Source organism: Macrotis lagotis, chromosome 1, assembly GCF_037893015.1.
Source record: "Macrotis lagotis isolate mMagLag1 chromosome 1, bilby.v1.9.chrom.fasta, whole genome shotgun sequence".
Taxonomy (NCBI): domain Eukaryota; kingdom Metazoa; phylum Chordata; class Mammalia; order Peramelemorphia; family Peramelidae; genus Macrotis; species Macrotis lagotis.
Window position 1 is genome coordinate 109,329,963 of NC_133658.1, and position 21,749 is coordinate 109,351,711.

The following is a 21,749-nucleotide window of genomic DNA, read 5'->3' on the forward strand; positions in this document are numbered from 1 at the left end:
TAAAAATCAACAGTTTTAGGTATCTACCTGGACATTTTAAACATAAGATTGGAGAGAAAATAGGATCCAACCTTTATCACTTTGGAAGATTCATTCTTCTCGTTAATTTTTTCAGTTAGCTTCAAATGAAGAAGTGACTTAATTAGCTGTTTTGACTTTTAAGCAATGGAGCTAATTTCACAAACTGCTCACTGTCATGTAGCTGTGCTACTTAGTTTGCCAGGGTCTTGTATTCTTTGGTGTCGAGGCTGTTTGTTCATTCTTAATATGTGGACTAGATGGGGTGGGGGGGTTCATGCAGTTTCTCGGTTTCCTCAACTAAAAAATGAGGCTAATAAAGGCACTAAATTCTCAGGTTTGTTAAGAAGATCTAATGAGATGATATACAGAAAGTGCTTACCATAGGGTCTGATATATAGTGGTGCTTAATATATGCTTTCTTTCTTCTTTACAATGGAAAGGTTATGGCATTATTAAGAATGAGAAAAAGTTATTATAATTTCAACCTTCTTAAAAGTTGAAGGCAATTTGAAATTTAGACCTTCTCAGCAGAGTAATTCTAAGACCCCAGGAAATGATCTACATTGAAGTAGAATGATTTCACCAGTAAAATAATTCAGTTTGGTTAACATTTGTGGACTAGATTCAGTGTTTTTTTTCCATGGGAAGAGGATTCACATAAGGAAGAAACATACAGCTTGTACTGTCATAGAGGGATTATGATTTCCATTGATGAGATCATGGATATATTGGAGTATTTAGTAAAATTCCAGTATTTGCCCCAGACTTGTCTCTCTTTTTCTATTTTGTCTAATAATCTCTATTTCTAAATAATGTCTTATTTTTAATTTTGAATGCTGCTACATTTTCTTTCATTTGAGTTGAAGGAGGGTAACCTGGAGAAAAGGATGAAAAATTAGCATCCTTGAGTTTGCTACATCAATAAAATATTGAATGTCCTTATTTTGGATGAGCAGACTTTATTTCCAAGTGAGCTGTGAGTCTTGAAAAACAGATAAGTCTTTTTTTTTTCAGAAAGATTTTAAAATGCCAGCTGGTGATCTTGCCTACAATTTCAGACTGCCATTAGTGGTTATTCTGAACCACACTTTTTAGTGCACATCGTTCTTTCTTAATTCACTTCATGTACTCAAGGTAATGATTTTGCAAGCTCTGACTGGCATCTTCACAGCACCATTTAAAGGCTATTTGTTAACTCTTATCTCAGGAAAGGCTATGTGGGAAGGAAATGATCTTTCATCCTTGCTAGGTTTTTCCCTTTTATAGGTTTATTAACTCCTGTGATCTCACTTTATTAGTTTGGAAGTAAACTGTACATTCCCCAAGAAAATCTGAGTGTGGCCCTAAGCTAATGTTTTTGTGTTTTTTAATAGACCTATGTATTTTTTTGCCTATCATATATGTCATTTTGGCAGCTGGGTCCATATTTGGGCCCATGTGATATTTCTTTCCACTCCATTCCAGTTTTCATATAAAGAATCCTCAGGAATTTTTGGTGATGGCTTTAATGTGATTGGAAATGTGTAGGATAATGGGGGATGACAAAAACCAGGGCTACTTGGATTACTTAGAATCATAAAATTTTATGGTTGGAAGTGATCTCAGCATCTTCTTTTACAATCTAAGTTCACAAATTGATTACACCTGGAGACAGTGGTTAGTATGGTTGACTTGGAGTGAGGAAAACATTGGTTCTAATTCTGCTTCTGACACTTTCAAGCTTTGTGACCCTGAGCAAATCACTTGCTCTTTATTTAGCCTCAGTTTACTATCTGTAAGATGAGAATAACAGCACTTACTTCATAGGATTGTTTCAGGAATCAAATTGATATAATTAATACATGCAAAGTGCCATAAAAATGGAACTGTTATCTATTACAGGTTTTTCTGACAATGGAGTAAACACTCTATTGTTACTTCTTGGTGTCTATTGATTACTTAAGATAATATAAGATAGCTCAGCACTTAGTGATTTGTTATAGTTTATATTCAAGTGTCCCCTCTGTCCAGAACACTGTGCCAAAGCAGTAGGCAAGATAAACCTTTTGTCTTCATAGATATGATTCTAGACTAATAGGAATGAATGAATGAATAAAATATTAAGCTCTTACTATATGCAGAAGATTGTGATAAGCTTTGGAAACAGATAGAAAAATAAGACAACCCCTACTCTTAAGGAGTTCAAAATCAACTGTAAGGAATTTCAACCGAAAGACATACAGAAAGGCCCCATGGTCCTTGGGGTGCTGTAGGGAGCAGATGGTGATGCCTTTTCTTTAATGTCCTGCTCAGGGATAAAGACAGCCATTTCTGATAGTGAACCATTTGATAATGCCAAGGATTTTTACTCTAGAGAAAAGAACTTGACTTTCTGAGAGATCAGTAGCTCTCTCTCTCTCTCTCTCTCTCTCTCTCTCTCTCTCTCTCTCTATATATATATATATATATATATATATATATATATATATATCCCCAACAGGAGCAGGTACCAGACTGTACCTCCATAGGAATTGCTTCCTAAGATGATATCATAGGGCACAGGCTACAGACTGTAATGTACTACAATTATTGTAATATGCCTAGGATAGAAAACTTCTGATATACATATATGTGTGTGTGTGTGTGTGTGTGTGTGTGTGTGTGTGTGTGTATTTATATAGCTATTAATACAGATAATCAACATTAAATGAGTGTGCAAAGGAGGAGAGCAAAGTCATTGTAGAAGGAGTTAGGAGGTGTCATTTGAATTGGACTTTTTATTTAAAGGGTAGGTAGAAGGAAGTCAATTAGTAGTGGTGGGGGGAATGCAGAGCAAGGAAATATGTTTATTAAATAATGCATATGGTATCCCATCTAGTTGATAGCTTTTCTGTTGCACTCTCATGACAACTTGAAAAGTGTCACTATTATAAAAAACTTGTTTACCCCAGAGTCTATAAAACCTGTTGTGAAGAGGGGGCATAAATTGTTTCTTTCTTTGCACATTAACTCATCAGTTTTCATGGGAGTGACTGATGCCTCATTCAAAAGAATCAAAGTGAATGTGCTATCTTGAGGAGAAAATGGTACATCCTGGGTATGGAGGAAGGCTTGTGTTCATTTAAATCCCTATCTTCTACAAATCCCCAAACTAATTATAAAATAAAATTCTGGTTCTTTTTCCTAACTTCAGCATCCAGCTCCTGAAGAAAACAGTTTTTGCTTCAGTTTAAATAACCCATCCGTCTCCTCCTGTTCTCTGGGTATTAATTGTATGCAAGTCCAAGAAATACATTTGTTCTTACTGACTGATGCATTTCATCAGTGACCCATTAATCCCACTAATATTCTTTGTCAATCTTAGATTCAAGATATTAGTGTGGAAACTGAAGACAACAAAGAGAAAAAATCTGCCAAAGATGCATTGTTGTTGTGGTGCCAGATGAAAACGGCTGGGTGAGTATGAATGGGGAGATTCTGGGAAAATGTCCCTTTCCAGGGCTGGAGTTCTTTCAAATCATTTGTAACATACCAGTGTGTCTTGTCTACCTGACCTTTACCAGGAAGAGGAGCAGAGAGAAAGAAGCAGCCTTGTTAGCCTGCAACCCAGCTGATGTGCCTGTTGGCTTTCATTAATTAAAGAAATTTGAAATACACTTAAATCCTATCAAAGAAACAACATGCTTAAATTTTAGTTCAGAAAAATACATATTCTCTCTCTCTCTCTCTCTCTCTCTCTCTCTCTCTCTCTTCACTGAAATTGGTAAGCTATTGCTGCTGCTGATAAACCTTTTTACTTTGGGTTTATTCTCTCCAGATGTTTTTAAAATCAGTAATAATGAGTTGTAAATATAGACATGGTTTTAATTTAGCCAATTAGTCCACAAGTATTTGAGTACCCCTGGGCACTCCTGAGTATTGTGCTAGGTGCTCCCAGATCCTTAAAGAGTTTATAATCCAATAAGGGTGACAAACCTATAATCAAGTATAAATATAGAATTACAGTCATTATAAATAATTAGTATTGAATAGACTTGGCTAGATTACAGAAAAATTTCCAATGTATGAAAGGCTCTTTACAGAGGTTTGTTTAACCATCAAAAAATCAGTGTTAACCTAGCCTTCAGGATGAAAAAACAATGTGCCAGCAATGACAAGGGAGACTTGGCTACTTTGTCTTAAAAGGAAATATGAGTATCCGGATCTCCGTGACCTCACTTTCCAAACATCTTCTCTGGGATACAATAGAGACTAGTAATCTTGCAGACTCTGGGCTATACTTAATTAAACAAGTATTTATTCAGTATCTTATATGTGGAAGTCACTTTGTGAAGTTGCTTCAAGTCCCAATGAGAGATTTGGGAGACTAGTCTTAGGGAGCTTCTGCTCTAATTGGGAGGAATGCCATATGAAAAAGAGCCCTTGGTGCAGAGGAATGGGAAATGAGTACACCTTTAGCTCGGTAGTGGGGAGGAAAGAAGGCACCATCCTTGAGAATGAGCACCTGAGCTCTGTCTTGAAGAAAGGGAGGGCCTTCAGCAACTAGAGCTAGGGGAATCCTGTTACAGATATTTAGATGTATTGAATACAGAATCTTGTACTGGCTTTAGCCCTGGAAATACAAAAAAAGAAGCAAAAGTCAGTCAGACCCTGTCTTCAGGGATCTCACAATCTAGATTTTAAAAGGGAAGAATGAAAATGGGGAGGAGTAGGTGGTGAGGAGGCTTTTTTTTTTTTGGCTAAAACCTACAAGAAGGGAAATAGAAAGTGATAAGGCTTTGAAAATGAATTGGAACCAGAGCTTGGATATCAGGGATTGGGGGTGGGGGGTTATTTACAGCTAGGTCCCAATTAGTAGGAATAATGAATCTCATAAGTATGTGTTTGAATTCACGTAATGGTTATTGATTCCACCCTAATGAAATGGGCAGTGTAAATTGAAGTAATATGACAACTTTGGGATGAGTCATTATTTCCACTAATCAAGACCTAGCTTCTTTTTTAGACAGAATGGGATCTCTAAAATGTTATTGAATTGAGGAGTGAGGAGATTATAGTCATTCTTTGAGCTGATTATTTGTGTGAGTGGGTGTGAAGGAGAAATTTGAAAGAGAACCTACTAAATGATAGAATGAATAATTGGAGGGCTATCACAATAATAATTCAGGCAAGAAAAAACTTGGATCTGAATGAATTTAGCTATTTGAGTAGAAATGGAAAAGAGTATGGATGTAGGAAGTCTCTTGGAAGGGCAGTATTCACAGGACTTGGTAACTGGTTGGATTGGGTGACATTTTCTTATTTTTTTCCCCTTTTCTACCCTCCCTCATTCCTTTATTCCTTTCTTCCTCTGGTTAGAGATCACACAGACTGTGTGTGAGCCTTTCTTAGCCCTCACAGTAGCTGGAAGGTCTTAGCAAGTTCTAGGGCTCTCAAGAAGGACATCATTGTTTAGCAGGAGTTATTTAGAATCCCACTAGCTTCCTCAGGTGATGGAAGAAACATGCCCAGCAGCCCCTAGTCTCTCCTACTTCTCAGTAGTGTTTTGGAAAGTAGACTGTAAAGGAAAGAGATTTTTAAAGATGGGATTTAAAATGTGAATATACCATTTAACTCATTTCTAGACTGAATTACACACAAGCCAGGTAGCCGAGAGAGCTCTTTGCCTTATTTGAATTACAATTCCAAGAGATCTTTGAAATAGACCAATAGATGGTTGAAATACTTGACTCTGATTTGAAATGTCTTCTTGACATTCATAGACTGATTTTTACTGTATTTAAAACAATTATATTTTATATGAGGCACCATTTGTTTAACTTGTTCTCTTTTGTATTGGCTTTTGCAGATATCCCAATGTCAATATTCACAACTTTACCACTAGCTGGAGAGATGGCATGGCTTTCAATGCACTTATCCACAAACACCGGTAAGTCCTTAGAAAATATTTTGGGGGTTTCAGGTGTAGCAATACCATTTTCTTTGTAGCACAATGGCATATTTTTTGTCTTTCATATTGACTGGATTTGAAGTTTACTTGTAGAGAAAATTCTCATATCCCACATGGGTTTATAGTGCCCAATCTCTTCCTTTTAACTTACCACTAATGTTAGTCTTTGCATGAATACATATGAAAATTTATACTCAAGACCTCTGACCACTATTGCTGGTTATTTCATAGATTTTAGTGTTCCCTCAATTTCAGAGTGACTTGGAGAATTTTAACAAAAAATTTTCCCTTCACTCTACTTTATACTTCTAACCAATTTATTTTTCAGACTGTTGATTAGATTTTTTTGTGTGTGAGGATATTTTTTTTTTTGTCTATATAGACCTGACCTGATTGATTTTGACAAACTGAAGAAATCCAATGCACACTACAATCTTCAGAATGCTTTTAACCTGGCAGAGCAGCATCTTGGTCTCACCAAGCTCCTGGATCCAGAAGGTAAGGGTTCTGTCGTTCATCAAATGCTTTCTGGCATCTACTGTGCTGTACAAGACTGCTTAGTGACAGGCATCATATAAAGATGCCTCTGCCTTCAAGAAGTTTTATATTTAGTAAGAGAGTGGAGATATATGCACAAACCAGTCCTATTACAAATAATATGCAATTCTGAATAGACAAAATGCTGAGGAGAAGGAATAATGTGCTATGAAATCTAAAGGAGTTACACCTCATAGACACCTGGAATCTGGGTGTTCAGACTCCCAGCCAAGTGTGCTCTTGATGAGGTTACACTGCTTTTGGAATGTTGACCTTTATGTGATAGACATTACAAGTAGGCTAATGTTGTGAGTGGTGATTTAGGACGACTTATTGAGCAGTTGTATGTAAGATAAATGAAGATAGTAGGAGCAATGAGATAGACAAGAGGGAAGGAGAATAAGTAGGAGTTGATTTCAGTGGGTCAACTGAATTATTAAGGGTGTATATGAAGTTGTTGCTACTCTTGATCTTGGTTGGCTTCCAAAACTTTCGCTTGGTGCTCCTCACTTCACACCCTGCAGTAAGAAGTTAGAGGCAGCTTTTGCTAATAGAAACATTAACTGCTTTAAAGTTGGCATACATACCCATTACAGTAAGGAGCAGTGCTAGGAATTATGGCACAACCATCTCCGGATCTCATATCCTTATTGGTAAAGTAGGAATGGGTGATTGAAGTTGAACTAAATGATCTTTAAGGTGTTTTCCAGTTCTAACACTGATCTAAAATCCATTCCCTTTTTCCACTATGTAAAATACCTAGCTCAGGTCAGGATCCACCTCTGCCTCCCCTTCCCCCAATTATCAGTACTCTCTATTTTTGTTTATATTTTGCATCATTTACTGGTGCCCATGCTTTGCGTTTCATAAATCCTTTTAGATCAGGGAGTGTTTTGTTTATGTATTTGTTTCTCAGCCCTTTGCACACATAGCAGTTGCTAAATGTTTGTTGAATCAAAACCTATGGAAGAAAGAATAACATTTACAACTTCAGTGTCTCCTCCTCATATTGATGACCTGCTTTTCCTTCTGCTACCCATCTTTTATCCTTATGGCTCTTTTTTGCATTAGACCCAGTACTTGTTATTTATATATCTCATGATAATATATAATGTCCATTTCACACTATAACCCCAGCTGAGAAAAGGAAATACTGAGTAACAGCATTCTAGAACTGACCTCAGAGACTGATCTTCCTTGTCGCTCTCAGAACAGGAGGAGAATGTTTATTTTGCAAATTCATGCCATTGAGAGGAGAGCTGAGCTGACCCCTGTAGTGTGCTCCCCTAACTTGTATTTCCTACTAACATCAGGCTTCATTTTAGGGTAGCCTGTAATAAGAACTACTTTCCAAATTAAAAACCGCATTAGAATAGATGATTTGTTCGTGGTATTAGAACTAAGAGTGCTCCATCCAGTACAGCTGGGGATGAAAGGAAGATTGAGGGGTGGGGAAGGAGAAAGAAGCAGAGAAGTTTGAAGTTCTTAAAACTTTAGAAAGGAAGTTGAGCCACCCAAGGGCAGGTAGAGGTCATGAGACTGCCAAGCTCTTCTTGCTTTTTTCCAATACAATCAATCCCCGATACATACACTCCAAGAAACTGAAATAAAGTTCTCTCTGAGCTTACCCATTAAGTGATTCTCCAACATAAATACAAACTAAAATTACATGGATGGTAGTAAAAATCTTAACTCCCTTGGTACGAGAGAAAGCTACTTTCTTTTTTTAACCATTTGTGCTCTGAAATTACATTTTTTCTATCATAATGGAAAAAAATATGTTGATTGTTAATTTGTATTTAAAGAACTAATCTTTGCTCTAGCTACTGTCATGAGGAACAGAAGCAGTGTAATATCATAAGCAACCCACTGGGCTGAGAGTCTGAAGACCTGAATTCTAGGTTTCTTCGAGGTCAACGCATTACTATTACTCTGGGTCCCTATGTCCCCATCTGTATGAGAATACAGGCTAGATGAGGGGAATCAGATAATGTGATCCACAACATTTCTGAATGTAACCTCAACTGGGGTCAAATGTAATTGGCAAATGTTTTACCTTTTAAGTAAAAAATACAATGAAACATAGATAACATCACATTTAAAAAATTAAGTCAAAATGTGTCTGACCATGTTCCTCATGTATAGATTAGTGACCCCTGTTTGTATTTTAGTTTGCCACCACTGAGACAGATGATCCTTTAATTCTTTCTGTAAGGTACACATTTTATTGAAAAATTGACAAGTTTGTGAATGAAATAAAAAGTCAGCTTAGAGTAGTAATTCTGGAACTGATGCTCTAATATAAAGCAGTGTGACATAATAAATAGAGAGTAGGTCTCAGCACCCTGCAGACTTTCGTTGCTCTGTGACTTTGGCTAAGTCACTTAAGATCTCAGTGCTGTAGGCGAAACTCTAGAAACTATGCTTTGTAGGGGAAGGTATGAACATAAGTAGAAGGAATTTTATTTCCCCATGAAAGCAAAGGTCTGTTCCCTTACCTCTAAAATTCTCTAAATTCAAAAGCCCATTAAGGCAGACTTTACAAATGAGGTGCTGTTTTTGAAAATACAGTTAAGGTATTATCACTTCTAGCTTATAAAGACCATCCTTCACATACCTTGAAATTAATTGTTTAAGTCCCTCAAATTTAGGGATTATTTAGGTGGAGTTTTTTGTCTTTGTGTCCTTGGACCAAGCATAATGGGCACTGCATAATATTACTCAAGTTTAGCCTAATTCCATTTTCAAAACTGGCATTTTTCTGGTCCTTACAAAATTGTCCTGATAATGATAACTTGTAATAGCAAAATGCATCTGAGTGGGAGTCAGAAAATTGAGTTCCAGTTCCCACTTGTGTTGTGCTTGAGCAAATCTCGGATATTACTTTTTTCTGTCTCCATTATAGGATTGTTCAAAGGAAGAAAATGTGGCATTTCAGATTCAGTAATTTAATTCAGTAAACATTAATCACCTACTACGAATTAGACATTGTGCTAAGCACTGAATATTATAGACATAAATATGTATGGATATGAATTTCTAATAGAAACTCTTCCACTCTACTCCACTCTTCATCACAATTTGTTTTTTTTCCTCTATTCTCATTTTTTTCCCCCGTCATCTAATTGTACTAACTCACCTCCTTGTATGTTGGCTTTTGAGAATTGTAACTACATGGATCAGGTCTTCACTAAATTCATCTCCCTCTCATGTTCAGTTTTAGTAGACATTTCTTTTTATTTCCTATGTTGTTTTATCTTACTCCCTTTGAATCTACTAAGTTAAGTCTTTACCATATATTCTTTCATTTCTTTAATTTCATTTCTTGTTTTTGTGCTTGTGATAAAGGCAGCAAAAACTTGTGTATGATGTTACTTGCTTCACTTGCAAGACCACAGTTCATCAAAAGTCTTTCCCTTGCTATGAATTCCGCCATTCTTCTTCTATGTTATGTTATCTCACATTTGGCTTATATATTTTTTCTTTAATTCTTGGCTAGTTTTTTTTTTATTGCATTTTGTCTTTCCATATAGATTATAGGCCCTACTAAGAGATAAGGACCCAGTATTTTGTGTGTGTGTGTGTGTGTGTGTGTGTGTGTGTGTGTGTGTGTGTGTGTATTCTCAATGACAAGTAGTGTATCCTGGACATATATAGTTTGCATAAATGACTGAAGGGATAATATTATTGTATCTTCATTTTTCTTAATTATAGTACCCTGGAATGATGCCTTTGAATATATTTTTTAAGTTGTTGAATAAATTCAGAAGTTCTCTTGCTTCAAATGATTCTTGCTTTTGGGGTGACTTGAAGTATACAAAATATACTGAAATCAATCTTCTTTTGTTATAGATATCAGTGTCGACCATCCTGATGAGAAATCCATTATTACTTATGTGGTGACATATTACCACTACTTTTCAAAGATGAAGGCCTTAGCTGTTGAAGGAAAACGTATTGGGAAGGTGGGTTTACCAAAACCATCCTACAAGTTGCAGTGAAATGATATCATTTTCTCAGTATACTCCTGGACTGATTCCACATTGCTCGTTTTAGTCAGTTGTGCCAATAAAAGGTTTTATGAAAAACAGCAAGGATAAAGGGAAGAATTGACGCTGTAGATCTTTGGGAACATGGGGCATCTTGCACATGGAGCCTAAACAATGAGTTATTCCTCTGTTCCTACCAAAGGATATTTAACACATTTAGAAACTGATTTCAGGCTCATGTGAGGTCCCCACACCTGTAAGAGGGCCATGTGATTGAGAGGCTAGTTTTGTTAACAATAGGATAGAACCAACCAAATTTCCTGACTATTTATTTCTTTACTCAAAAAGTACTACCTTCTGATTCCAGTTGTGTTTTACTTTCTAATTTGATCATTTAACCTCCTTTCTAAAAGTGGACCAAATGACATCATCCTGAGCACTTGGATGCAGGAAGACTGGAGTTTGAATCCTGCCACAAACATTTGTGTGATCCTGGGCAAGGCATTACTGTCTGCCTACCTTCCCATCCATATAATAGTGATAATTATAATATCTCCCTCACTGAAGGTGTATGTTATTTATCCTCACTGGGGTGTCATCAGGATCAAATAACAAATAAAACACTGAAAATCATAAGCACTATTCATACTTTAAAAACTTCTTAATGTTTAGAAAATACATGAAAAGCCACAGAAGAGCCCAGACCAAGACAGTGGACCTTTTTTAATCTGGCCTTGGCCTTTTGAATTAAAAATTCAATCACACCTATAATATCTTAAGATCCTGGCCGATGATTCCAAATATTAAATGAATTGATTCCATTGCTCCTATATGAGAGCAGCCATACAAATGCCTATGTTTGTAGCAGATAGGAATTTATATTTAATGTTCTCAACTTATAAAAATTAGCTCCTTTCTCAGTTTTTCTGATTCTTGTCTGTAGGTGCTTGATAATGCCATTGAAACAGAGAAAATGATTGAGAAATACGAGTCACTAGCCTCAGACCTATTGGAGTGGATTGAACAAACCATCATAATCTTGAACAATCGAAAATTTGCCAACTCCTTGGTTGGAGTCCAGCAGCAGCTTCAGGCCTTCAACACTTACCGCACAGTGGAGAAGCCACCCAAGTAAGACCTGAGGAGGACTGCTTCTTTCTGAGGTCCAGCCGGTTGGAGTGCATTTTCTCTTTCCCTGCACCTGTGGAGGGAAGAGGACCTTGCAACCCCCCATAGAGTTCCTGCTGGTGGCCTCATTTCTACCTTAGCTGCTTTTCACCACCTAGCTCATCCCTTCTCACCTGGTTATAGATCACACAAACTGTATGAGGCTAACCCTCACAGTAGCTGGAAGGTCTTAGCAAGTTCTAGGGCTCCCAAGGACAAAGCATCAGTGTTTAGCAAGAATCATTCAGAAGTCCACTGGCTTCCTCAGGTGATGGAAGAGATATGCCCAGCAGCCCCTAGTCTCTCCTCGTTCTCAGCTGTCTCTCATTATGTTTCTATGAATCAGCCCTTCTCTAGTGCTTAGAGGCTTTAAGTCTGAAGGTTTAGTGGGATGAAAGGGTCCCAGCAGTGCCTTATAACCTTGTCTGGGGGCTCCAGTGCTTTATTATCTTCTGGAATAGCCTATCATGAGGATTTGGAGACACTTTAAGACATGAGATTTTATTTGGGGGGATAAAGCTCCAGGAGCCTAGGATGGATAGGAGATCTCAGCTGCTCTAGGGGTTATAGAGTTAATAGTAATTGTTGACCCTCAGGAAGTCATAAGCTGATTCAAGTTACAATTTCACCATCTCTAATTGAAGCTTGCCATTGGCGCATGGAAACCCTATGGTGTAATGATATGCTTTGCTGATAACATTTCCAGATTGCTATGTTGCCCAAACAATTTGGTGCCCCCTTTCTTTCTCCCCCCCAACACACACACACACACACACACACACACACACACACACACACACACAGCAAAAAAACAAAACTACCCAATTTTGAATTTCCTAGCTGGGAAACCTCTGAAAATAGATTAGCTAGTCATTTGAAATCCATCTTTGTTAAAAGCATTCAGCTATTTTTTCTCTGAAGTCAAAGACACACATGAATGGATGTTTTCTGCCATTTTGCAGAGATCTAATCCATCAGCCATTTAAAAAAACTTACTTTGTGCAAGATACCTGGCTGGTACTGGGGCTCTTCTTGGTCCTTATAAAGCTGGACGATTGACCTCCTGAATGTGTTCCTCTTGTCCTGTCCTCCCCTTTCTCATTCTTTTCCTACCCTAATGACTTTTTGGAATAGTTATTTCATGAGGAGGATTGGTCAGTAATGCTTCTTGCTGTATCTCTTTTGTTTTGGTTAGGTTCACAGAAAAAGGAAATTTGGAAGTACTGCTTTTCACCATCCAAAGTAAAATGAGAGCCAATAATCAAAAAGTCTATATGCCTCGGGAGGGGAAGCTCATCTCAGATATTAACAAGGTAAAGTTATACCCCTCACTTTGCCTTGTTTCCTCCAAACCCCAAGTATCTGTATTGTATGTTTGACCTGGACAATATATTTGATGGGCATTATGGTGATATGTAGTAAAACACAGAAGTGACCATTTCATCCAAGATTGAGTTTCTGTTCACCATTGCTACTCTTCCTTTAGATTACCTAATTTGTCCTCCCTGGGCAAATAGATCAGTTTATTATTCTGTGGATTGTGAATCTTGGCCAAGCGAGTTGAATTTCTCTAAGGATCTGGAAGGAGACTTTTCATCACTTATTACTTCATTTATCTGGAATTTTCCCAAGCAGCTGCTTTTTCAAATTTCCAGCCTGCCTTTCTGTCAGAGCAAACAGTGAATTAATTATATAACTTCCTTCACTTGTGCATCCATCATGTCTGTTGGGTCTATCATTGGATTATGTCACATTGGGCAATATTCCCTATTGTAATCTGAAGAATCTAGATATATAAGTGAATAGATAGACCCATTCTTTTTTTTTTTCTTTTAGCTTATTTGCAAGGCAAACGGGGTTAAGTGGCTTGCCCAAGGCCACAGCTAGGTAATTATTAAGTGTCTGAGGTCAAATTTGAACTCAGGTACTGCTGACTCCAGGGCTGGTGCTCTATCCACTGCACCACCTAGCCACCCCTAGACGCATTCTTTTTGAGTGGAATTCTGTAATTTTTAATGAAGTCCATTTTATGGGAACATTCTTAATAGAGACAACCAAATCAGACTTAGGAGAAAATAAAAGTAGACATGAGAAGTTTCTTTTAAATTTTTTTATGCCAAATCTAGTTTAAAAATCCAAACCAAATCAGATCTGAGGAGATTTTTTAACTTAGTGAGTTGTCTAGAAATACTGAGATTCAAGTGGATTGCTCAAAGACATCCACACAGCCAGTGCTTGTCAGGACATCTTCCTGACTTTGAGCAGAGCTCTCTAATCTACTATGTCACACTGCCTTTCTTTAAAAGCAGCAACTCTATGTTTTGGACAGTTTTTAAAATTTTTATTTGAAGATGCAGAGTGAGGTTGAGATGGAAGCTTGTGGTTTTTGTATGACTTGAGCTCCCTGATCTGATATTTTTATTTTTTCTTTAAATGAAAATTCTAAAAACCCTCAATTTAGTTCTAGTACTTTGAACCTATGTGGTTTATTTTATTCTCACTGCCATGTAAGCATTTAGCTTCCTATGAAACTGAAGGAGGGGGATTTGTGAAGAGTTGACCCAATACCACAAATTTGAATGCTTTTCACTCTTCTTGATTTTTTTGTTGTCAGATTTTTTTGGAGTGCGGAGTAGTGGTATTCCCCAATTCTAGGATTTTACCAGAAAGCATAAAAATCTCAGGTTCCTCTTCCATAAAATAAGGGCGTTAGACTAGTTGTGATCTTAAAGTTCACATCTAACTCTACATTCTCTGATCTTTGTTGACTATAAGCCAAGGAGGATTGCTTCATTAGACCATTTCAGGAAAGCGTTGTTGTGTTTTTCTCCTAATCCTTAGGCCTGGGAACGACTGGAAAAAGCTGAACATGAAAGGGAACTGGCACTGCGGAATGAGCTCATAAGACAAGAGAAACTGGAACAACTTGCTCGTAGATTCGATCGCAAGGCAGCTATGAGGGAGACATGGCTGAGTGAGAATCAGCGTCTAGTGTCTCAGGTTGGGACTCGAGTCCTGTTTGTGGGACTGGAATGATTACCTTCCTTGGCCATGAGGAAATGCACACTTTCTTTGCTTTATACAAATAAGCCAGCAGCTTTTGCTTAGACAAAGGGAGGTGGGGAAAGAGAGGTGAGAAAGGAAAAGCAGTTATTATGTACCTCATATATACCAACTGGGCTAAGAACTTTACAAATATTATCCCATTTTTATCCTATCTGATAAAGGATCAGAGTTCATCAACATAGGCTTCATTTTCATAGAAATGGAGTCATTTTTTAAGAGGATGTTTACTACTTTTTTTTTTTTTTTGCAAGGCAAATGGGGTTAAGTGGCTTGGCCAAGGCCACACAGCTAGGTGATTATTAAGTGTCTGAGGCCAGATTTGAACTCACGTACTCTTGACTCCAGGGCCAGTGCTCTATCCACTGCACCACCTAGCTGCCCTGATGTTTGCCTCTCTTAAATTCATTTTCTTTTCCATTTAATCTAAATTTTCATTTGTTTGAAGTAGTACAGACATTCTTTGTTTAGAGTTAGTGGGTATGTGTACATCTCAACATTTGTAAGTACAAAAAAATTCTCCCTTTCCCACAAGGCTCTTAAACCAGCTCATCCTGGCCATGGGCAATTGCTTGTAGTGAAACAGATTGAAAATTCAACAACCCTTTATTAAGCAACACAGTACACCAGATACCAGAAAAATAAAATCTTGACCCCAGGGAGTTTATATTCACTGAACACCTGTATAAATGCAAAAATAAAATAAATTAAACTAGGGCACCTTTGAATTCATAAAAGACACTTTGAACTTAGTGACAAATAATAACCAAGGTCAGGGAAGGGCTTCATGGAATGATATTTAAGCCTGGTAAAAAGCTACTGACTTTTAGACTTGCCCACCATCAATCATTAATGGCCTTAGACCTATAGAATTGTAGACAAATTAAAGACACATATGATCTTACTGACCCTATAAAGATAAAGATAAAGATAGAGAAGAGGTGATTTTAGTGTAAGGTACATGAATTCCAAGACAAAGCTGGACCAGATGGGGAGGGATCCTAGGAAATGAGTTTCTTTTCTCAGAACTCTCATGCTATTTTGCAGGACAACTTTGGGTTTGACCTTCCAGCTGTGGAAGCTGCCACTAAAAAACATGAGGCTATTGAGACAGACATTGCTGCCTACGAGGAACGTGTCCAGGCTGTGGTGGCTGTGGCCAAAGAGCTGGAAGCTGAAAATTATCATGATATCAAGCGCATCACGGCAAGGAAGGACAATGTCATCCGCTTATGGGAGTACCTTCTAGAGCTGCTCCGAGCACGAAGACAGCGTCTTGAAATGAACCTGGGACTTCAGAAGATATTCCAAGAAATGCTTTACATTATGGATTGGATGGATGAAATGAAGGTAAAAGATTTCCTGCATTTATAGACAGTTTGCAATGGCCAACTAGATTTTGCTGCCCAAAAACTTCATTCATACATTGCTTATTGCACTTTATATATCCTTACCCTAGGACCACTGGTTTCTCTATTCGCATTAGTGTGAATGAGCGAAAACAAAGAAACAGTGTGGGGATATGTAGTTTGCAAATGATCTCCTGTGAGAAGTGAATAAAGTGGGGAGTGAAAAGAATCAAGTATGTATGTAGATGGTGGTATGCATAACTGGAGTTTTGACTATAACATGGTGTTCCATGAGTAATCCAAAGAGAGATTTTTCAGAAAACTTTCTACATTTAGCTTCTTATTGAGTCTTCAGTAAAATAAGTGATTTAAGGGTAGATTATTGCAGCTGTTGGAATTATGTCTCCTTGGCTAAATATTTTATTTCACTTTTACCTGTCGCTCCCAATAATACACCTGTACCCATTCCTGTTTATGTAATATAAGTCTTTAGAACATTATGTATCCCTGGGCAGAATTCCTAGTAGAAAGAAGTAAGCCTCATAAATAGGTGAAAGACATATTAAAGACATTGGCCCTGGCTCAGGTTTATCATGTTCTTTTTGTTCAAATCTCTCTTAAAAAGCTTTAGAGGCCATACACTTAATTATTAAGACCTATTCCCATTGTTCTAGGTTTTATATATTCTCAAGTAGTGTAGGTTGCTCATTAAAGGTAGAAATGTGAACATTGGGTGTAAGTTTTAACTGAGTGAAATTTTCAGGATCAAGTTCTAGAAATTTAGTTTTAATTTGATTGGTTCCATTTTAGTCAATTTATTTTTTTTCTAGGGGTGATTTTATTTTTGGAGGGCAATAGGGTTAAGTGATTTGCCCAAGGGTCACTCAGCTAGGTAATTGTTAAATGTCTGAGGCCGGATTTAAACTCAGGTCCTCATGACTCCACTGCACTACCTAGCTTCCCCAAAACTAATGCAGAGATTTCAGTCAGTTTAACAAGTGTGTTGCACATCTGTTAGATTCAACTATTACAAAGTCAGCGTTGGTTTTTCTGTGATTTTTGCTAATGGGACAGAGTCAATGTTAAGAGTCAATGGCTTGGGGCGGCTAGGTGGTACAGTGGATAGAGCACTGGCCCTGGAGTCAGGAGTACCTGAGTTCAAATCCGGCCTCAGACACTTAATAATTACCTAGCTGTGTGGCCTTGGACAAGCCACTTAACCCATTTTGCCTAGCAAAGACTTAAAAAAAAAAAAATTCAATGGCTTTCAACATGAACTTAGCAATGGACCATATTATGTTGTCCAAGGAGCAGTGTAATTAAGTTTAGAGAAGTTTTAACTCCATAAAGTTGGCCATTGACTGATGTCTGCTAAAGCATGAGCGGGTTTCAATCATCATTGGTAAAAGGGAATATTATCCATACTGATAAAATCACAGTTGGTCAAAACAAATAATATGTAAGACTCCATTCTTGGCACTGGACTTATTAAAGATCCAGAGAATGAGCATAAAAGAGCCATGTGCCCTCACTGATAAATTTTAAAAGTTGGCCAATACCTACTTGGTATATTATACAAAATAGACATTTTGATAATGGTATGACATGTCATTTTATATTGCTCTCTCTATTTAGGGCAATGATTCATTTTACAAATGATAACTACATATTTGTCTTGGGGATTCTAGAAATATTTGAAAAGACAGATCCATAAACCCTTACTTAACAAAGGGAAGTATCAATTTAGACGCCTGAGAGAATTGTTAAACATTAAAATGAAGTATCCCAAGTCTCCAACAAATTATTTTGCTACTTCATTTCCTTTTGCCCTTTTGTTCATATCTAACTAGGATAGCTCTTGGTGTTTTTGTATTTTGCTTTTTGAAGGTTAGCATACAGTTTTTAAACTTGCTTAAGATTTTTCTAATTTTAAAAATTCTGTGGCTACTGTGCACCTTTTAGTGTAACTAACTTTGATTTATTTATTTCCAAATTGGATTATCTTTGGTTTTTTCCTCCCCTTGGCACCTCCTTTATTTTTGCCTTTTGATTGCTTCATTAGTAGCTAAGTCTGTAGGAAGAGAGGTATGGTAAGGGTAGAAAATTAAATTCAACAAATATTGATTCTTAAGGACTTTCTGTGTGTAAAACACTGTGTTCAGCATTGGGGAAATAAAGACGAATAAAACAAAGAAATTTTTTTTTTTCTGGACAAATGTAACATCAACACAAATCAACATAATATTAACAAGGTAATTTGAGGAAGGACTCAATTATATTAGTAATAGAAATAAATCTGTAAAAATTGATTGGAACTAGATAGTGGAAGACCTGAATTCTTTTTCTGGATGATGAGTTTTTATTTTATTCTAGAGGTCTTGGGGAGTCCCTGAAAGTTTTTGAATTTGATAATATGAAAATAGAACCTTCAGATCTGTGCCTTAGAAAGATCATTGGGGGGGGGGCACCTTTTTGGAGGATGGATTGCAGAGATGAGAGACTGAAAGTAAGAAAACCAATTAGACTTAAGTAATTTTAAGTGAGAGATGTTATAGACAGATGCCACAAAATGATAGTATGTGGATGGGAGGAACAGACTTCAAGAAGTAGGGAATGACTGACTCTTAAGTTTATTAACCCAGGTGGCCAAAATTATGGCTTTTTAATTCAACAAAACTAGAGAAATATGCTATGAGGTTGGGACAGGGATAGCTAACGAATTTTGTTTTGGATGTGGTCTTTTTGAGATGTTTAAATGCTTCAGAAATTTTGAAACCTGAAAAAGAGAAGAAAGTAAAATGGTCATCACATTTAGAATTGGAAAGATTGTCAGAAGTCTTAAAAGAGTTTGAGTTGAGTGGTGGAGTAGGCTACAAAGAATTAAGAAATGAGTGGGTTGGTTAGAAGAGAGCAGTTTTGCCTTACTCTTCTTAGCTCATCCAAAGGCTGAGTAGGTGAGAGTACTGACACTGGTGCTTTCATGTGAGCTCCTCCATTTCAGGTGCTCTGCTTTCTTTTCTCACCTTATGTAACTGTGTTGTTGCTTTTTTAAACAAACAAAATCGAATTCATAACTTTTCTATGTCTTTCTTGCCTAGGTGCTACTCTTGTCCCAAGACTATGGCAAACATTTGTTAGGTGTGGAAGACTTGTTGCAAAAACATGCTTTGGTAGAAGCTGACATTGGTATCCAGGCAGAAAGGGTGAGGGGTGTGAACGCCTCTGCTCAGAAGTTTGCTACAGATGGTGAAGGTAAGGGACTATTGAAGATGTTGACACTACCCAGCCACCAAAAGTGGGAGAAGAGAAAACTCCGTTGAGCTCTGTCTGATGGGGAGGAAATGGGACTCTTGGCCTTTTGACACTAGTAAGCTGTTATAGGTTTTGCACAAATGTGAGGTCTCTGCTGCTATTCTTTGAACTTATTAATTCCTGAATGGAGTTAGGAGAGCAAGATGCAGTTGTAGAGAATATTTAAATGCTTACCATCTATCTTGAAATCATGCAAAATGAAAATTTCCTTCTTCCTCATCTCCCCATGTCCCTTTCTCCCCCTTTCCTGCCAAATTTCCAAATCCTAATTGGTGTTAATTGTCTTCATGTTCCACCTGGAAGCTTCACCAAAGCCTCACTTGATTTGGCCATGTTCCCATAACTTTTACCTATATGTAGCTGCTAAAAACCACATCTATTCTTCCCATCTGGCATCCTAGTTGTCTGTCATCTCTTAGCCACAAAATTGACTCATGGCCCTCTTAGTTCTTGAGTGATTTGGAGATGAGATTTTTTTTTCCTAACATAGAACACTTTCACCTAACTCTGGTTAGCAAGGAGGCTTGGTAAGTCCTGTCAGTTTGTCAATTGGATAAGAACAAAGGTGTTGCCTCTTGCATCCAAATAAGCAAGAAGTCTAAGCTGCTTATTCTGAGTGTCTTTACTTTTCTTCCCTCAAACAGGTTACAAACCATGTGACCCACAAGTCATCCGAGACAGGGTAGCCCACATGGAGTTTTGTTACCAAGAACTTTGCCAGTTGGCAGCTGAACGGCGAGCTCGCCTAGAGGAATCTCGCCGTCTGTGGAAGTTCTTCTGGGAAATGGCAGAAGAGGAAGGCTGGATAAGAGAGAAAGAGAAGATCCTGTCCTCTGATGATTATGGGAAAGACCTGACTAGTGTTGTCCGCCTGCTGAGCAAGCATAAGGCATTCGAGGATGAGATGAGTGGGCGCAGTGGCCACTTTGAGCAGGCCATCAAGGAAGGGGAGGACATGATCACCGAGGAACACTTTGGTTCTGAGAAAATCCGAGAGAGGATCAATTATATCCGGGAGCAGTGGGCTAATCTGGAACAACTTTCAGCCATTCGGAAAAAGCGCCTGGAGGAAGCCTCTCTTCTCCATCAATTCCAAGCAGATGCCGATGACATCGATGCCTGGATGTTGGACATTCTCAAGATTGTCTCCAGCAATGACGTGGGTCATGACGAGTACTCAACACAGTCCTTGGTCAAGAAGCATAAGGATGTAGCAGAAGAGATTGCTAACTACAGGCCAACCATTGACACATTGCATGAGCAAGCCAATGCCTTGCCCCAAGAGCATGCTGAATCTCCCGACGTGCGCGGCAGGCTGTCAGGCATTGAAGAGAGATACAAAGAGGTGGCTGAGCTCACGCGGCTCAGGAAGCAGGCGCTTCAGGACACCCTTGCTCTGTACAAGATGTTCAGTGAGGCGGATGCCTGTGAGCTTTGGATTGACGAAAAGGAGCAGTGGCTGAACAACATGCAGATTCCAGAGAAGCTTGAAGACCTGGAGGTTATCCAGCATAGGTAAGAGAAAATTGAGGTTTGTGGCCTCCTGATTCCCACTCACTTCTCAGTGAGAGAGACTTGAATGCCACTGAAAAAAAAATCTGTTTTTTTCAGATTTGAAAGCCTTGAACCTGAAATGAATAACCAGGCATCACGGGTTGCAGTGGTGAACCAGATAGCACGACAGCTAATGCACAGTGGCCATCCAAGTGAGAAGGAAATTAAGGCCCAGCAGGACAAGCTCAACACAAGGTTGGTATGAGACCAAGAAAGGCCTTTCATGTTTGGAATGACCTCAATATAATGAGGAAAGATGAGTTCCTAGCAGATACTATATTTTACTATTGATGGAATCATCACATACATATGTAGCTAGCTATTGCTAAGAAGAATCATTTGATGTAGGAATGTGAGGGGTAAGGCAAACTATATCCCATTACAGATTTTCCTTCCATTTCCTTTTATATTCATTCTCTTTATCCCATTTTCTTTCCCTCTCTTTGTCTCTTGCCAGTACTCTAACCATGGGAATAAAGGTGTGGAAAGATAGTTAGAATTTTTCCTTTCTTCTCAGTTATTATCTTAGGCAAGATATTGATGTTTAAAAGACCATGGGTTCATGGTAATTCTTGTAAAGCCAGACCTTTCTCTTTGCCTTACTTTCCTCTTGAGTAATCTTTTTTGAGCAAAAGTATAGAAAAGACTCAGTTCTAAGAGCCAATGTCAACCATTGGGTTCATGAGCTATCCTTCACACAAGAATTCAATGTATCACAAATAAGGAATGTCATAAATCTATTGGAAGACAGGTGTTCCATTGCTGGAGAGATGGGGAGTGATTAACTCTTCGCAGGTGCTTTTCCTTTTATAGTTTATATGACATTCA

The 21,749-nt window shown here is 37.9% G+C and overlaps 1 protein-coding gene across 3 annotated transcripts in view; it reads left to right on the forward strand.

Annotated features, from left to right (window-relative positions):
• Positions 1-21,749, forward strand: part of SPTBN1 (spectrin beta, non-erythrocytic 1) — a 259,598-nt gene that overhangs the window by 184,535 nt on the left and 53,314 nt on the right. For all 3 annotated transcript variants that reach the window (XM_074206243.1, XM_074206236.1, XM_074206249.1), the window contains 11 exons: positions 3,365-3,456; positions 5,849-5,929; positions 6,333-6,448; positions 10,340-10,452; positions 11,420-11,607; positions 12,839-12,956; positions 14,485-14,643; positions 15,754-16,056; positions 19,154-19,307; positions 20,012-20,882; positions 20,979-21,116. In XM_074206243.1, the coding sequence (XP_074062344.1) occupies positions 3,365-3,456; positions 5,849-5,929; positions 6,333-6,448; positions 10,340-10,452; positions 11,420-11,607; positions 12,839-12,956; positions 14,485-14,643; positions 15,754-16,056; positions 19,154-19,307; positions 20,012-20,882; positions 20,979-21,116 (2,333 nt within the window). The remainder of the gene's footprint in view (positions 1-3,364; positions 3,457-5,848; positions 5,930-6,332; positions 6,449-10,339; positions 10,453-11,419; positions 11,608-12,838; positions 12,957-14,484; positions 14,644-15,753; positions 16,057-19,153; positions 19,308-20,011; positions 20,883-20,978; positions 21,117-21,749) is intronic.